At 37.0% G+C, this 15,307-nt stretch overlaps 2 protein-coding genes across 2 annotated transcripts in view; both read left to right on the forward strand.

Moving 5' to 3' along the window:
* Positions 1–1,173: 1,173 nt before the first annotated feature.
* Mldhr (mitochondrial lactate dehydrogenase regulator) lies at positions 1,174–1,444 on the forward strand. Its single transcript, XM_078042140.1, is given in 2 exon segments — positions 1,174–1,392; positions 1,394–1,444. Coding segments are annotated over 2 exon segments (270 nt in total).
* A 744-nt stretch (positions 1,445–2,188) lies between these two features.
* The window catches only part of Pten (phosphatase and tensin homolog), an 88,090-nt gene continuing 74,971 nt past the window's right edge, over positions 2,189–15,307 (forward strand). The window contains exon 1 of the mRNA XM_021735875.3: positions 2,189–2,322. Within this exon, the coding sequence (XP_021591550.1) occupies positions 2,244–2,322 (79 nt within the window). The 5' untranslated portion in view covers positions 2,189–2,243. The remainder of the gene's footprint in view (positions 2,323–15,307) is intronic.

Raw genomic sequence — 15,307 nt, forward strand, 5'->3', positions numbered from 1 at the left:
CCTTTTCCGGTATAACCCTGGGGGAATTCGCGGTTTGATGCTCATACGGGGCGGGAGCACCTAAAGCAAAGGAAGCATAGCACTTGCCTCTGGAGCTACTAGAGGGGAGTGGGAATTTGGAAAGTTCCCCAACTAGGAACACACGTGATCCCCTCCTGAAAGTAGTTCCGACTGTCGCTCGTGTATCCTTCCACCCCCTTTTGAACCCTCCTAGGCCTTCTCGCTCCGCCTACTCGCAGGGCTGTAGCTTCCTACCGTTCTGTACTTTACACTTGGACCCCGTAACCCGGTCCTTGAGCGTGCACGGTCCGGCTGCGGGAGCGCCGAACCTAGCCCCGGGCGATCCGGCTTACCAGATTTTCTCGGCGGCCGAAAAGGGGCGGGGCGAGGTGGCCTGTGAGGACTGAGCTTGAGTTCAGTGCGGTGACCTGACCTGGAGGGGAGAGATGCTTGTCTCCGGGAGGCGATAGAGGGGAGTGGGGTGCATCCCACTCACCGAGATTCTTCAGTTCACTTAGACAGCTGTCTTTTGTATTCTGGAAATTTTGGGGAGATGTGTTTGTGTCCATATTAGCGCGCACAATGAGCGCGTTCGGTTGGTAGCTTTCGTTTTAGGGCTAATGAATCAAGTTGCCTGGGAAGAGAAAGGTGGGGCAATGAATGGGAGCCGGATGAGGTGATACACGGCTGGAGACACAATAGGGGGTTGTTCTTTGTGCTAAGACTGACACCTTGAGGACACGGAGCGGGGAGTGAAGGGATATAAAGGCTGATACGGTTAAATTACTGCCAATGACTGATCAGACTATAGTGCAAACAGAGTGAGAATCCAGGCCTTGTCAGAGAAACGTAGGGGACGGGTGTCTGCTGCATTTTCTTATACACTGACCAGAGCGGTCACCTGGTCATTGTCACCTGTGAGTACAGGTAACCTCAACCCGAGAGTCGGTGACACTTCTCAAAGAAATCAGCTCGTCCTTCACCATCTCTCCCCCGCGGCTACCCTCACTCCGCCACAGCCTACCCTGCCTGGGCTAGGTTTCTGGGCAGAGCTGGAGGTTCAGCTCATTCCCACCTTCCCGCCGCGCTGCTGCAGAGACGGCCGTGGCAAGTGCAGTTCTTAGCGGGCGTCTCGGAACAAGCCCGAGCGAGCCCCCGGCAGTCACACTGGGCATGCTCAGTAGCGCCAGCAGGTTGGGGGCTCCGCGCTCGCCCCTGGAGCTGCTCCCTCTTCCAGCCCCTGCGCCGCCTCGGCTTCCCCTCGTTCGCCTCCCCCTCCCCTCGGGTTCCCGAGGCGCACGGGCTCCCGGCGGGCGGCGGAGGGGGCGGGCAGGCCGGCGGACGGTGATGTGGCGGGACTCTTTGTGCACTGCGGCAGGATACGCGTTCGGACGCTGGGACGCGGCTGCGCTCAGTTCTCTCCTCTCGGAAGCTGCAGCCATGATGGAAGTTTGAGAGTTGAGCCGCTGTGAGGCTAGGCCCGGCTCAGGCGAGGGAGATGAGAGACGGCGGCGGCCGCGGCTCAGAGCCCCTCTCAGCGCCTGTGAGCAGCCGCGGGGGCAGTGCCCTCCGGGAGCCGGCCGGCCTGCGGCGGCGGCAGCGGCGGCGTTCCTCGCCTCCTCTTGGTCTTTTCTAACCGTGCAGCCTCTTCCTCGGCTTCTCCTGAAAGGGAAGGTGGAAGCCGTGGGCTCGGGCAGGAGCCGGCTGAGGCTCGGCGGCGGTACCTCCCGCTCCTGGAGCGGGGGGGAGAAGCGGCAGCGGCTGCGGCCGCAGCTCCGGGGAGGGGGTCGGAGTCGCCTGTCACCATTTCCAGGGCTGGGAACGCCGGAGAGTTGGTCTCTCCCCTTCTACTGCCTCCAACACGGCGGCGGCGGCGGCGGCACATCCAGGGACCCGGGCCGGTTTTAAACCTTCCCTCCGCCGCCGCCGCACCCTCCCTGGCCCGGGCTCCGGAGGCCGCTGCAGGAGGCAGCCGTTCCGAGGATTATTCGTCTTCTCCCCATTCCGCTGCCGCCGCTGCCAGGCCCCTGGCTGCTGAGGAGAGGCAGGCCCAGTCTCTGCAACCATCCAGCAGCCGCCGCAGCAGCCATTACCCGGCTGCGGTCCAGAGCCAAGCGGCAGCAGAGCGAGGGGCATCAGCGACCGCCAAGTCCAGAGCCATTTCCATCCTGCAGAAGAAGCCCCGCCACCAGCAGCTTCTGCCATCTCTCTCCTCCTTTTTCTTCAGCCACAGGCTCCCAGACATGACAGCCATCATCAAAGAGATCGTTAGCAGAAACAAAAGGAGATATCAAGAGGATGGGTTCGACTTAGACTTGACCTGTATCCATTTCTGAGGCTGCTACTCGTTGCTTTTCTGTCACTGTTTTATAACGTGGGAGTAGACGGATGCGAAAAATTTCCGTAGTTTGGGTGACTGTAACGTTTACCATGATCATATTTCTGTATCATATATTTTGTGTGAATGCATTCAACCTAGGGTGTGTTCGGCTAGATGGAACTCTTGCCTGGTTGCAAGTGTCAAGGCAAATTGGTTTCTCAGTCTATGTGGTCTTTCGAAGGGCTATTGTCCGTTAATACAGAATACTGTACGCTGTTAGTGGATTAGTGAGCTCGGTAATCCGGTCTCCTAAATGAAAAAAAAAATGTACACGCTTTGAGGTTGAGCATATTTCGATTAAATCTTGGCTTAGGCCCTAGATCAAGGGTATAGATTAGATTAAAATGAAAATTAGTGTTGCACGTACGCATATTGCATCAGAATCTTGCAGTGATTGTTTTTAGTTTCCTGGGTTGCATTGATAGATTCTTTTAAAATGTGGAGTGTGGACTGATTTGCATAACTTTAGAAGCAGAATCATTTTCCACATATATGGTGCGCATCTGAGGACAAAGTAGGTTTGTGTGTTTAAACTAAGTTAACAACAACTTTGAACTGTATTTAGAAGTTTTGTAGTTTGAAATCAATAGAGCCATAATATGATTTATAGGGAACTCTTATTAGACCTTTGTTAAATTGGACTTTTTCTTTTCTAATGAGGTGATGATGGGATGATGTAGGCTGGGCCATGAAATGTACATTTCTGTAGCATTTTATGTTCAGTGGTCTTGGCATACCTAATAGAATGGAGATTGAGCAGTTTTTGATCCCGGATGATAATGTATATGTTCAAGGGTATTGAATGTTGCAAATGGTGATTGTAGAGGTTAAACTTCAGCTCCTACTTGAAGTATTGTAAACTGAAATTGCTACTTTTTTGGGGGGTGCTTTTTAGATTTCAGGTGCTCTGACACCTTTTGGGTATATCTTAGTCTTATTCGGATTTGATCTAATGACTTTTATAAATTACCAGCTTATATCCAGAAATGCTGTCAAGAGTCTTACTCCAGCTTCAGGTTGTAGGTTTGTTAGGTTTTTTTTTGCATGCAGTGGATTAAATTTACTGAGTCAGCTTGTTGAATAAGACACAAACCCAATAATTTAAAGGTGTCTAGTTTTGTCTAAAAGTTAAGCCTTTGTACTTCAAAAGTTAGTGGTCATGGAAAAGCATTAATCTTTGCAGTTTCAGGTATAGCTAATTGGTTTTGATTAGGAATGGGGATAGAGCCCTCCTTTTTGCAGAACGGAATTGAGAGCTTTTGGTAGGGCAGTATATAAGATGTGTGAAAACAGAATTGTTATTGGTCCAAAGTGACTGAATCTAAGATTTCTCAAGGCCTCTGTTAAGATCTAAAATTTAGTGCTGTAAATTGCAGCAGTGGACAATATTTAGTTAAAATTATGTAATTGCATAAATATATATATATATATATTTATATATATATATATATATATATATTTAATTGCTGGGAATAGAACCTGGGGCAAATACTCAACCACTAAGCTATGTATGCACATTAAAAAGCATGACTTTTATTCAGAATAAAAATTACTTCTTAGCAGATATTAGTAAGCATTTTGTTCAAAAGTAGAATGGCACAAGGTGTTTATATGTCCTGCTAATAATTGAGGGGAATATTATTTTTTAAAAAATGTTTTATTTTGAAAGAAGTTTTATTCTTTTGGATTAATTATAATTAATTAAATTATAATTAATAATTATAATTAAGCTGCATAAAAGGGTGCACAGATAATTTTGCCCAAGTTTTTGTTTTGAAATGAAGTGTACTGAACAAAATTTAAGTTTAAGAGAGTATTTGGAAAATTTGGAGTCTGCATTAATTGAAAAACTGCTAAGGCTGAACTTGACCATCTTGCCCAAAAGATTATTGGGGAAAAATTCTGATTTGTGACTTACTTCAAAAGCAGTTTATTACTGATTTGAATTAACAGTCATCTAGATATATAAGATCAAATTAAATTTCTATTTAACTTTTAAAAACTCATGCTGAGAAATTATTAAAATGCTGTCTGGTAGACAGATTTAGCTTTCACAGTATAATTATGCTGTTTTTGCTTTTTCCACTTGATTCAAAATTGTCAGGGTTATAAGATCTTAAAATTTTGCCAATTTCTTATGTGAGTAGTGAGGTGATGGGCAATTTCTCCTTGATTTCACAGTTCGTGGGCCTCTGCACATGAAAATTTATGTGAATTAAAGAACTCTCTCTAAAACTACTTTTGGTTATGGTATGTGTACAAAGCAATATCAAATATTGCTTCAAATGAATAATAACTCTTAATTTCTATAATTGTGGTTTTATTGAGCCAATGTTGATATGAGAAAAAGCCAGAAAGGAAATGTTAATGAAGTTCTTGCTCTTTTGTTAGTTGCACTCCCAATAATTTTGATATACCAAAGCAATTTGATTTCCTTGGTTTCACTTTTAATGTTTTGTGCTGGGAACTGGAATTAAAATGGTCATTGAAGACTGGCAGGTTGTAGTGTCTATTTCAGCAGTTAGCCTGGTAAAAGTTAAATTCCTTTATAAAAGTAATGAATGGAGTAATTGTATTTGCTAAAGAAAGGTTAATAATTGATTTCTCAGAGGAAAGTTTAAAATGGTAATTCAGTTTTAAGATATTTTTTCAAATTATTCTAAGAATTTTTTAGTAGGGTTTTATTCTTAACGTTAGTCTGGAAAGTAGTGACCAATGGGAGACTAAAAGATTTAGTGTCTTTAGAATTTAGAATGCATGGAAACTTTAGGTGCCTCTTGGATTTTTGTCCTTTGATAGATTTGCATATTTTCAAATGCTCATGTTCATGGGAAGTATTTTTAAATTAAAGGGAGTATAGTAATTATTAAAGTTAGCTATTTTTTTAAGGTAAGTCATTATTGAAATTTAAAAAAAATATATCTTTTTCACTATCTTTATGTAGCTACCAAACTGTATTTCCTGAAAAACACAACTGGATGACCTAATTGCTATATAATTTACAAGCTTCATTTTGTAAAGCTTATTCAAGAAGAAAGTGCATCTGAAAGGAGTAATTTACAACTTAAATAACTCGATATAAGAAAAAAGGAATTTTATTATTGTCAGTTGCACAAGAATATAGTCATCTATGTAGATTTATGTTACTTATATTACTTACTAAATGATTAAAGATATGTTGAGATATAGCCACTTATTTGTAGACTTTTTTTTAGAAAAAGGAGAAAGATGCATAGTATTATCTTAAAATTTTAATAAATGAGAAAGGCAGCTAGTATTACTTTTGTGCAGAATAGTTTATCTGCTTTCTCATAACTATATAAAATGTATAAACTTCTTACTGTTATGAAGTGGCTTTTTGGAAGTGAAGTCTTTTAATTCTTATTTTCAAATGTTTCATTTTGGAATTTGCCCCCTCTTGCTATTTTTTCTTTTGGTAATAGCTTAATACCTTTAAAGAATTTTAAAGCTACTTCTAAAGTAATCACTGCAGTGATTTTTAATTGAAGAATTATTTATTATAGGAAATCAATTCACAAAGTTTCAACATTAATTCAGTTTTGAGTAAACGTTTAGTTTTTAAATTTTTATCTCAGTATCCAAGGCAAAAGTGTAGGATATGTTTTTATATTGATAATGTGTGTGAATTCAGTTTGTAAAGAGAAATTTAGAAGTGTGTGTATGCATATGACAGTTTTTTATATGCTTGAAATGTTAGGCCGCTGCCATACTGTAAGGATTTACCTTTCAGAAGGTACGTTATTAATGTTGTTTAAGAAATGTATTTGTTACTGCTTCCTTTTCTATAGAAACCATTGGCTTCAAAACACAGTTTGAACTTATATGTGTAGAACTCATTACTCTTCACCTTTGTTTCCTTTTTTTCCTCCTTAGACAAACTGGATTTTCAGAGTCAGCATTGGAGAGTTCATTTGTGCCCTGAATTCATTAATAAAAGGTTTTAGGGTTGGTTCTAAAGACAGTGAATTAGGATAAGTTTATCAGTTTTTGAGATTATGATCAGAAATGATTTTCGTACTGACTGCCTATGTCTGTAATTCCAGAGACTCAGGAGGCAGAGGCAGGAGGATCAAAAGTTCACAGCCAGCCTCAGCAATTTAGTGAGGCCCTAAGCAACTCAGTGAGACCTTGTCTCAAAATAAAAAGGGCGGGGAATGAGGCTCAGTTTTTAAGCGCCCCTAGCTTCACTTCCTGGAACTCCACCCCCCCCCCCAAAAAAAAAAAGATTTTGCAAATATTTAGTTCTGTTTTACAGTTGCTTTCTGTCTGACAGCTTTGAAATTACCTGATAGCTTCTTAAATTTCTAAGGATTTGTGGAGCAAACTTTTACCCTTAATTCTTTTTCATAGGCCATATTACTTCCACATATATTTCTTGCTAGGTGTGGTTGGAAGTGTTTTGGTCGGTGAATAATGGTTGTCTTTTTAAGGATTGAGGATATATGCATTCATTACTGCGAATATATTTGTCATGAAAGGTGAAATTAGTATATTGGATTTGACTCTTCACCTTGCCTTTAATTTCAGATATTTTTCATTAGTTGAAGAAGAGGTATTAGTAATTTCATTCTTTTAAAGTAATTTTCAGTGGAATAATCTTGAGTGGAGGTAATTGAAGGATGAATTTATTTTGGCTGGAGTGTCTTAATTTAGTTCAGAATAATTAAGGCAGACTCTGTATTTGCCAGGGTTGACATTAGGGCATGGATGGAGTTATCAAGATATTAGGTATACACCTGTTGATAGTGGTTAAACTATGGAGAGATGGCATTGTGGCTAACCTGCTAGCAAAAGAATGTTTTTGTAGGGCTGGGGATGTGGCTCAAGCGGTAGCACGTTCACCTAGCATGCATGCGGTCCCGGTTCGATCCTCAGCACCACATACAAACAAAGATGTTGTGTCTGCCGAGAACTAAAAAAATAAATATTAAAAAATTCTCTCTCTCTTTCTCTCTCTCAAAAAAAAAACAATGTTCTTGTATATAGCATAGAAAAGAAGACTGTGAATTATTTTTTAAACAATTATGCATATGGTTATCATCAGTAGTCATCACTTCGAATATGAACAGTGAATCAAATGTATTGATGTTTGAATTCTTTGAAAAAATATATATAAAGTTAGGAAACTCTTCTTAATATTTCTAAAAAATGAGTTTTCTTTAAAGAAGAAATTACCTTGGAGAATATTATTTTTATAATTTTCAAACAAGTCAAGTCTGTTCAAATTACATTAAAATAGTGCCCATTTTATCTACTCTTTAAGTGTTTATATTGCTTCATTTTAGATTTTAGGCTGGTGTGGACTCTGGAGCTAGACTGCCTATGTTGTAATTCTGGCTCATTATTTAGTAGCTGGATAACTTTGAGTAAGTTATTTAACTTATTTCAGTCTATTTTATCTGTACAATGGTGATGGTACCAACCATATAAAGTATATCTTGAGTAAATGAGGTAATGTAAGTAATTCATTGAACATATATTATACCTGCCCTGCCTCATTGTAAATACTTAAATAGTAGCTGATATATATTTATATTTCAGTACTTGGGAGGTTGAGGCAGGAGGATTACAAGTTCTAGGTTAGCCTGGGTAAAAAATAAAAGGAGGGCTGAGGATGTAGCTCAGTGGTTAAACATCTCTGTGTCTGATCCCCAGTACCAAAAATAGGGGAATTTGGGCTGGGGATATAGCTTTGTGGTAAAGCTCTAGTCTGTCATGTGCAAGGCCCTGGGTTCTAACCCCAGCACCATAAAAACAGAACAACAAAATAGGTAAATTCCTGGGTTGGGGTTGTAGCTCAGTGGCGGAGTTCTTGCCTTATAAGTATGAGGCAATGGGTTTGATCCTCAGTACCACATAATTAATAAAGAAAGAAAGAAAGAAAGAAAGAAAGAAAGAAAGAAAGAAAGAAAGAAAAAGATATTGTATCCATCTATAACAATTTTTTTTTTTTAAAAATAAGTAAATTCTTTTAGGAGCTGACAGTGTAGTATATCTGTGATTTTGCTCTTTACCACAGGGTAAAACTCTGCTCACTCATGCTGTTGACTAAAGAAAAGTTAGACATGCTAATCAAAAAGCATTTGTTTTAAAATACTAAGTTAAGATGAAAACTGGGCTGGAGTTGTGGCTCAGTGGCAGAGTGCTTGCCTGGTACATGTGAGGCACTAGGTTTAAGCCTCAGCACTACATAAAAATAAATAAATAAATAAAATAAAGATATTGTGTCCATGTACAACTAAAAAAATATTTAAAAAACCATGAAAACTTACTTTATAGCATAATGAAGTAGAATTTTAAAAATAATTAGTTACAAAGTTAAATTTTTAGTGTTAAAGACAGGTTGGCTTTATTCATGTCTTTAATCACAAAAAGTAATCTCATGCCTCAAATGAAATAAAACTTTGAATGTATAATACAAGAGATAGTAAACTGTTTGTCAGTAAACATATATTTCTTAGATTTCCATTTATCTATCTATCTGTTTCTGGGAATTGAACCCAGGGGTGCTTAACCACTGAGTCACATCCCCAGCCCTTTGTATTTTTTATTTGAGAAGGATCTCACTAAGTTGTTTAGGACCTTGCTAAATTGGCGAGGCTGGTTTTGCACTGGTGATTCTCCTGCCCTAGCTTTCTTAGCTGCTGGAATTAAAGATGTGTGCCACCGTGCTTGGCTTTACATTTCCTTTTAAATTCAGCCTTGTAAGGGAATCATGCATCTCTGAATGCCAGCTTATATATATTACAATAAAATTTACACAATAAATCTTCAATGTATTAAGATAATATAGGAATTTTAATTTAGTGTTGAGCCTCTGTATTATTGTGTCCTATTTTTACTTTTGGCCAAAATTTTCAGTATACTTTAGGCCTTAGAAATGGGAAGAAAGAGCCAAAAGTTTTTTTCCTTTGTTTACTCTTTTTATCAAGTATAAGGATGAATGGATAAGTTTCAGATCTTCCCAGTAAAGCCATTACATGTGCATAGGGATAAGTAGTTTTTTCCGTTGCCTATACTGTTTCCATCTCTCTCATAGCATTCTCAGTTGTGAAGCACTTCACAGCCAGGCATGGGGATGCACACCTGTAATCACAGCAATTTGGGAGGCTGAGGCAGGAGGAACCCAAGTTGGAGGCCAGCCTTAGCAACTTAGTGAGACCATATCTCAAAATAAAGAATACAAAAAGGACTGGGGATGAAGCTCAGTGCTAAAGCACCCCAGGTTCAGTCCCGAGAACGAAAAAAAAAAAAAAAGTACTTCAATTCCAGTGAGTTTTTTGCTTGTTAATTTTGTATTGCAGAATGAATGACACTAATTATTCACTATCTGACTCTGTGATTTTTTAAAAACATATTTTGTTAACAGTTTCGTAATACAGCTGTATTTTTGGTATAAGTCTAGGTTGTAGAATTGAATTGTGCATTCTGACATTTGAGCAAAGCTGAGTTGTGTAAATGTCTTTTCTCGAGTATACCTATTTTTTGCATTATATAACTTCCTAGAACTTACTCTTTAGCATCATAAAAGCTGTTCAGAATAATTTTGACTTTTATTTCTTTTGATTTTTATAGGTTTTTTTCAAGCTGAAGTGATTTATTAGTGATTGCAGAGATTACATTCTGCTAATTTATAGTTAATATTTTTCAATCTTTTGAAGAGCATGTAATTATTTAAGGTAATAGGAAATGCCCTGTGGTTTGAGTTTGGTATCTTTAAATGAAATGTAGTCTTGAAATTATTCATAAATATAGTATACTCTTATAAAGTAAGGAACAATTTTTGCTTTTATTAAATGCAGTATTTTCCCTCATTTAAAGTTCTCACTATCTTGAACTAGTGAGATTTTCTACCGCTGCTATATCCCCAGTCTTTTTATTTTGAGACAGGGTTTTGCTAGGTTGCCAAGATGACCTTGATTTTGTGATTTTTCCTGCCTCAGCCTCCCTGCAGCTGGGATTATAGGCCTGTACCACCTCACACAGGAGATAATTCTTTTTAAGGGTTTTGGTTGTTTCTGTTTTTAGACCAACATTTGGGGATGTTATCATTTGTTTTTACAGTGCTGGGGATTGAACCCAGGGCCTTATACATGATAGGCATTCAGCTTGATTTTGAGTTGTTTCATTTTTTTAATGTGTAATTATGAATTTAGTCTTAGTCTGTCAGATAAAGTGGAATCTGAGCTTCTCTCCTCCCTTAACAATGTGAAAACTGTTTTAGTAGATTTAATTTGGCCATGTTATACATTTTTTTTCGACATTTTGATCAAATCAATTATGAAAGATTGTGGACTTGAGTTAAAAGATTTTTCTTCTCATTAATGTCATAGAATTAGCTAGCATATACTGTTACAATGTCTTATTTAATACTTTTTGATTAGCAAAGCCCTTTCTTTTTTTTTTTTCCCCCTGGTACTGGGGGTTGAACTCAGGGACACTGGACGACTGAGCCACATCCCCAGCCTGATTTTTGTATTTTATTTAGAGACAGGGTCTCACTGAGGTGCTTAGACCCTCAGGATTGCTGAGGCTGCTGGCTTTACACTTGAAATCCTCCTGTCTCAGCCTCCTGGGCTGCTGGGATTACAGGCAAATGCCACCCTCCCTGGCTCAAAGCCCTTTTTAAAACATTAGCTCATTTGATTTTGTGAAGAAAAACAGATGCAACCTAAGAGACAGACAAAAGTCGGCATTATTTTACTCATTTACATTTAAGAATTATAGCTTCAATTGAATCAGTAACTTGTTAAGGGATAGTGGAATATTGAGTCCAGAGAAGGATGCAGGGTGTTTTGGGCACCTGTTATAGTATATTTACCATTATATCAGTGGTTTTCAAACTTTAGTGTCTGTCAGAATAACCTAGATGGTGTGCCAAACCACAGGTTTCTTGCTTCAACCCTAGATGTTCTGATTCAGTAGGTTTTGATTGAGTTCGGGAAATTTCTAAGTTCCCAAGTAATACTGGGTCTGGGTTGATAGTCTGGGAATCACACTTGTGAGAATGTTATGTTACATTATCTTCCACCAAGCAGACCCTTAATATGTTAACCTTTAATCTCTTCAATAAAATTTACACATGCATCATCTCATTTGATCTGTGAACCCTAAATAGCTTGAAATAGAAAATATCCTAATTTTATAGATGAGGCAAAATGAAATGCTGCATGATGTAATGCCAGGACTATAGGTTTGGAGTCAGTTAGACCCAAATTCTACCTTAAATTTCTGTTTAGCCACTTTCAGTTGTGTATTAAAAGACAGGCTACTTAACCTTAGTGAACCCAATTTCCACAGTTTTTTTTTTTTTTTAATTTTTAGGTATGTTAGAAATATAAGGTATTTTCAGAGTATTGGTGTCAACTAAGGATGATCCCTTCCTACCTCATCTGGGAGTTTTGGCAGTCACAGACATTTAGGTGGTCACAATTAGGGTGAGAAGTTGTTAATTAGTGGCTGCTAGTGGTTTGAGGCCTAGAATTCGTAGGACCCCCTTCTTTTCATCTCCAGCACAGAATTATCTAGACCCAAATGTGGTATAAAGTGTCTGGAATATAGTAAATATGGCATTTTATTAAAGTACCTTTGCCTTTAAGTTGTATTTAAGAGGGTCAAGTTGCTAATAAATGATGGAGCAAGGCCTGACATCTAGATTTCCTGATTGCTGGTAAGCCCGTATGTACTTTTTTTTTTTTTTTTTTGGTATCAGGGATTGAATGGTTAACTACTGAGCTACATCCCTAGTCCTTTTTATTTTTTATTTCAAGACAGGATCTCGATGAGTTGCTGAAGGCCTCACTAAGTTGCTGAAGCTGGCTTTCAATTTGTAATCCTTTTGCCTTAGCTTTCTCAAGCTTCTGGGATTCCAGGTGTGTGCCGCTGCCCCTGGCTAGGCCCATATTCTTTATAACTGCTTTGTCCACAAAAGGCATCCCTAAGTAACCAAAAAAGATTTATTTGAAGAGGGCTCATGTTTTCTTTGTTTGATGTGAAAGTTTTGAACCTCTGCTAGAAAAGGTTGGAGTTGTTTTTAGTTAACATTTGTAAGTGTGATGCACTGTATGTAGTATTCAGAAGATTGTTAATAGAACTGCAACAGGGTGCATATACTTATCAGAAGAAAGCAAGTAAAAATTCTAAAAAATATCCCAGTAGTTTTTAAGTAAACTTTCGTTTAGTTTTATACTTTTTTATTCTAGAGCTACTTTTCTTATATTCAGATGTAAAATAACGTTAAATTGTACTCATATATAATGGTAAATTTCTTGACAAGTTCTAAAAACTTGTCAACTCAGATCTCCCCAGATAAAGAAAAGAGAGCTGACTTGACTCTAAGGTTCTCTGATGCATATTTTGCATTCTTTCCTGGGCCCTAAATTTGCTGTCAGACTGTTGAATTAAAGTGAAGTTTGCATTGAAGTGAAGTTTTTAGAAGAAAGTAGGATGATGTTTTAGGTTAGTCTAGAGATGGAAAGATGCCAATGGAGTAGCTTTAGTGGATTCTGAATTTTTTGGTTTTGTTTTGTTTTTAGGGCACATACACATAATTATGAAAGGATTCTAGGAATAGATTGTTTGCTCTTATTATTTTTTGTTTGCTTGATTTAGTTTAGTTTGCCTTCTATTTTATATACATAGGTTAAAATATCAAGACCTTATTTTTAATTTTTTTTGCAGTTTAACCTCTATTCTATTTTTAAAATTTTTTATTGTTTCTTACATATATGACGATAGTGGAGTGCATTACATTCATAATTTTTTGCATTACAATTCTTAATATACCTCTATACTACAATTTAATAATAACTTTTTAACAAGAAGTGTCTTACGTTACGATCACTTTGTGCATTTCCTACATATAAGTCTAGATTTGTTCTTGCTTTCTCAAGGCCTTATTTTTTAACATCTTTTTTAATGGGAGAATGTTTCGAGATACTCATATTTTGAAACCAGAATGACTATTTATATGATAGCTTCAGATTTACTATGAAAAATAATAATACTTATTGCTTTAATTTAATTGAATAAGGTTTATTGTGTTTTTCACATATAAACTCCATTTGCTTCTATACTTAGTCATATTTTTATAAAAGAAATCTTATCAGCCATTGTCTTATATTCTTAAAACTTCATGTTTTCATGTATTTTTAAAAATCTAATTCATAGTAAGTTTTAAAGAGTGTAATTTTAAAAAAAATTTTATACAATTTCCATAGCACTTCATAATTGCTACAGTTATTTTAAATCATGAAACAGTCAAATATTTATTTACCTATTGTTGTGCTCTCGGTTTGTTTCCATTTTTGGCTTTTTTTTGATATTTCTTTTTTTTTTAAATTTTTAATATTTATTTTTTAGTTTTCGGCGGACACAACATCTTTGTTTGTATGTGGTGCTGAGGATCGAACCCTGGCCGCACTCACACCAGGCAAGCGCGCTACCGCTTGAGCCACGCCCCCAGCCCCGTTTTTGATATTTCTTTAGAGTAGATTTAAGATAACACATACTAGAAAAGATTTTCATTTTTAAAAATCTCCATCTGTAAGTATTGGAGTCTTCAAACTTTTTTTCCTAACTTCTAGGAAATCTATTTTTATATATTAAATACTTAATGCATATTTTACTTAAGTGAATCAAAATAAAATTTAGCTACTTTTTGATCTAAAATGCATAAAAAAATACCTTGATCTGATTATAAGAATATTGTGTTGAAATTAAAGTGAAATAGAATTTGAATAAATTATCATGTTATTTTTTAAAAATTTGAATTGATTATAACCCTATTGTTTCCATTTTGTTAATCAGAAGGGATATTGGTTTGCAGTGATGTTATTATTCCCTGAAGCATTGTTTCAACAATATGGTTTATATTTGCCTAGTTACCTAAGTAATTGGTATGGTATTAATTGATCAAAGTTTATTAATTTATCACTTATATCACTTGTGGTCAAAAATTAGTTTGTTACATTTTGTCAGGATATTTAAATGGGAATAATCTATTTATTTTTTTTAATTATAGGTAGACACAATATCTTTATTTTATATTTATGTGGTGCTGAGGATTCAACCCAGTGCCTCACGCATGCTAGCCACACCTCAGTCCCTGGAAATAATCTTTTTTTTTTTTTTACTTTCCTACACCAGTTTTATTTAAAGCACAAATAAGAATTTCTCTTTCTATAATGGCAAATGGTTAAAATAATGCTGAACATGAATCATTGATTAATACCAGGGCTTTAAATATGAAACAAAATTATTTTTTAAAAAAGAAAAAGAATAAAGGTTATATATACAAAAAGGATCTGGAATCTATCAGCTGATTTCAAATGGAAATAATCTTAACCTTATTTTAATTTTTTTCAATGAAATTTATCATTGATATAGTTAAAACTAAAAAAAAATTGAGGTAGAAATAAAATTGTCTCTTTTTAAAAACAAAATTACTTGCTAAAATAGTATTTTTAAATGAGACAATTTTTTCAACTCTTAAGGCAATTTTGGTGTAGATATGGTGTATACCCTCTTGGGTGCTAATGAAAATGTAGTGATGGCAGAATATTTTATATGTGTATGCATTTATACTTTTTTGACAACATGGCGAAGCAGTCTAGCATCTGAGTAACCTACTTGGACAAGTTTGGAGGAAATATATTAAATGGAAGTATACTAAAAGGTATGATACAGTTTTTCATGCCTAGGATGTGGTCAAGATCATGAGTAATACTATAAAATATGCTTAGGTGCTGGTTATTAAGACTAGATTCTTTTTAGTACTGAAAAGGTCACACAGATTGTGATTATTGCATAGTGTCCAAGAACTAAGGCCTGCCATCTGTTACTTAAACGTAGAAACAAGTTAAGATAATTTAGTGATATAAGTAGTTTTGACATCTGTTTTTGGAA

This window comes from Ictidomys tridecemlineatus, chromosome 1 (genome assembly GCF_052094955.1).
Source record: "Ictidomys tridecemlineatus isolate mIctTri1 chromosome 1, mIctTri1.hap1, whole genome shotgun sequence".
Taxonomy (NCBI): Eukaryota; Metazoa; Chordata; class Mammalia; order Rodentia; family Sciuridae; genus Ictidomys; species Ictidomys tridecemlineatus.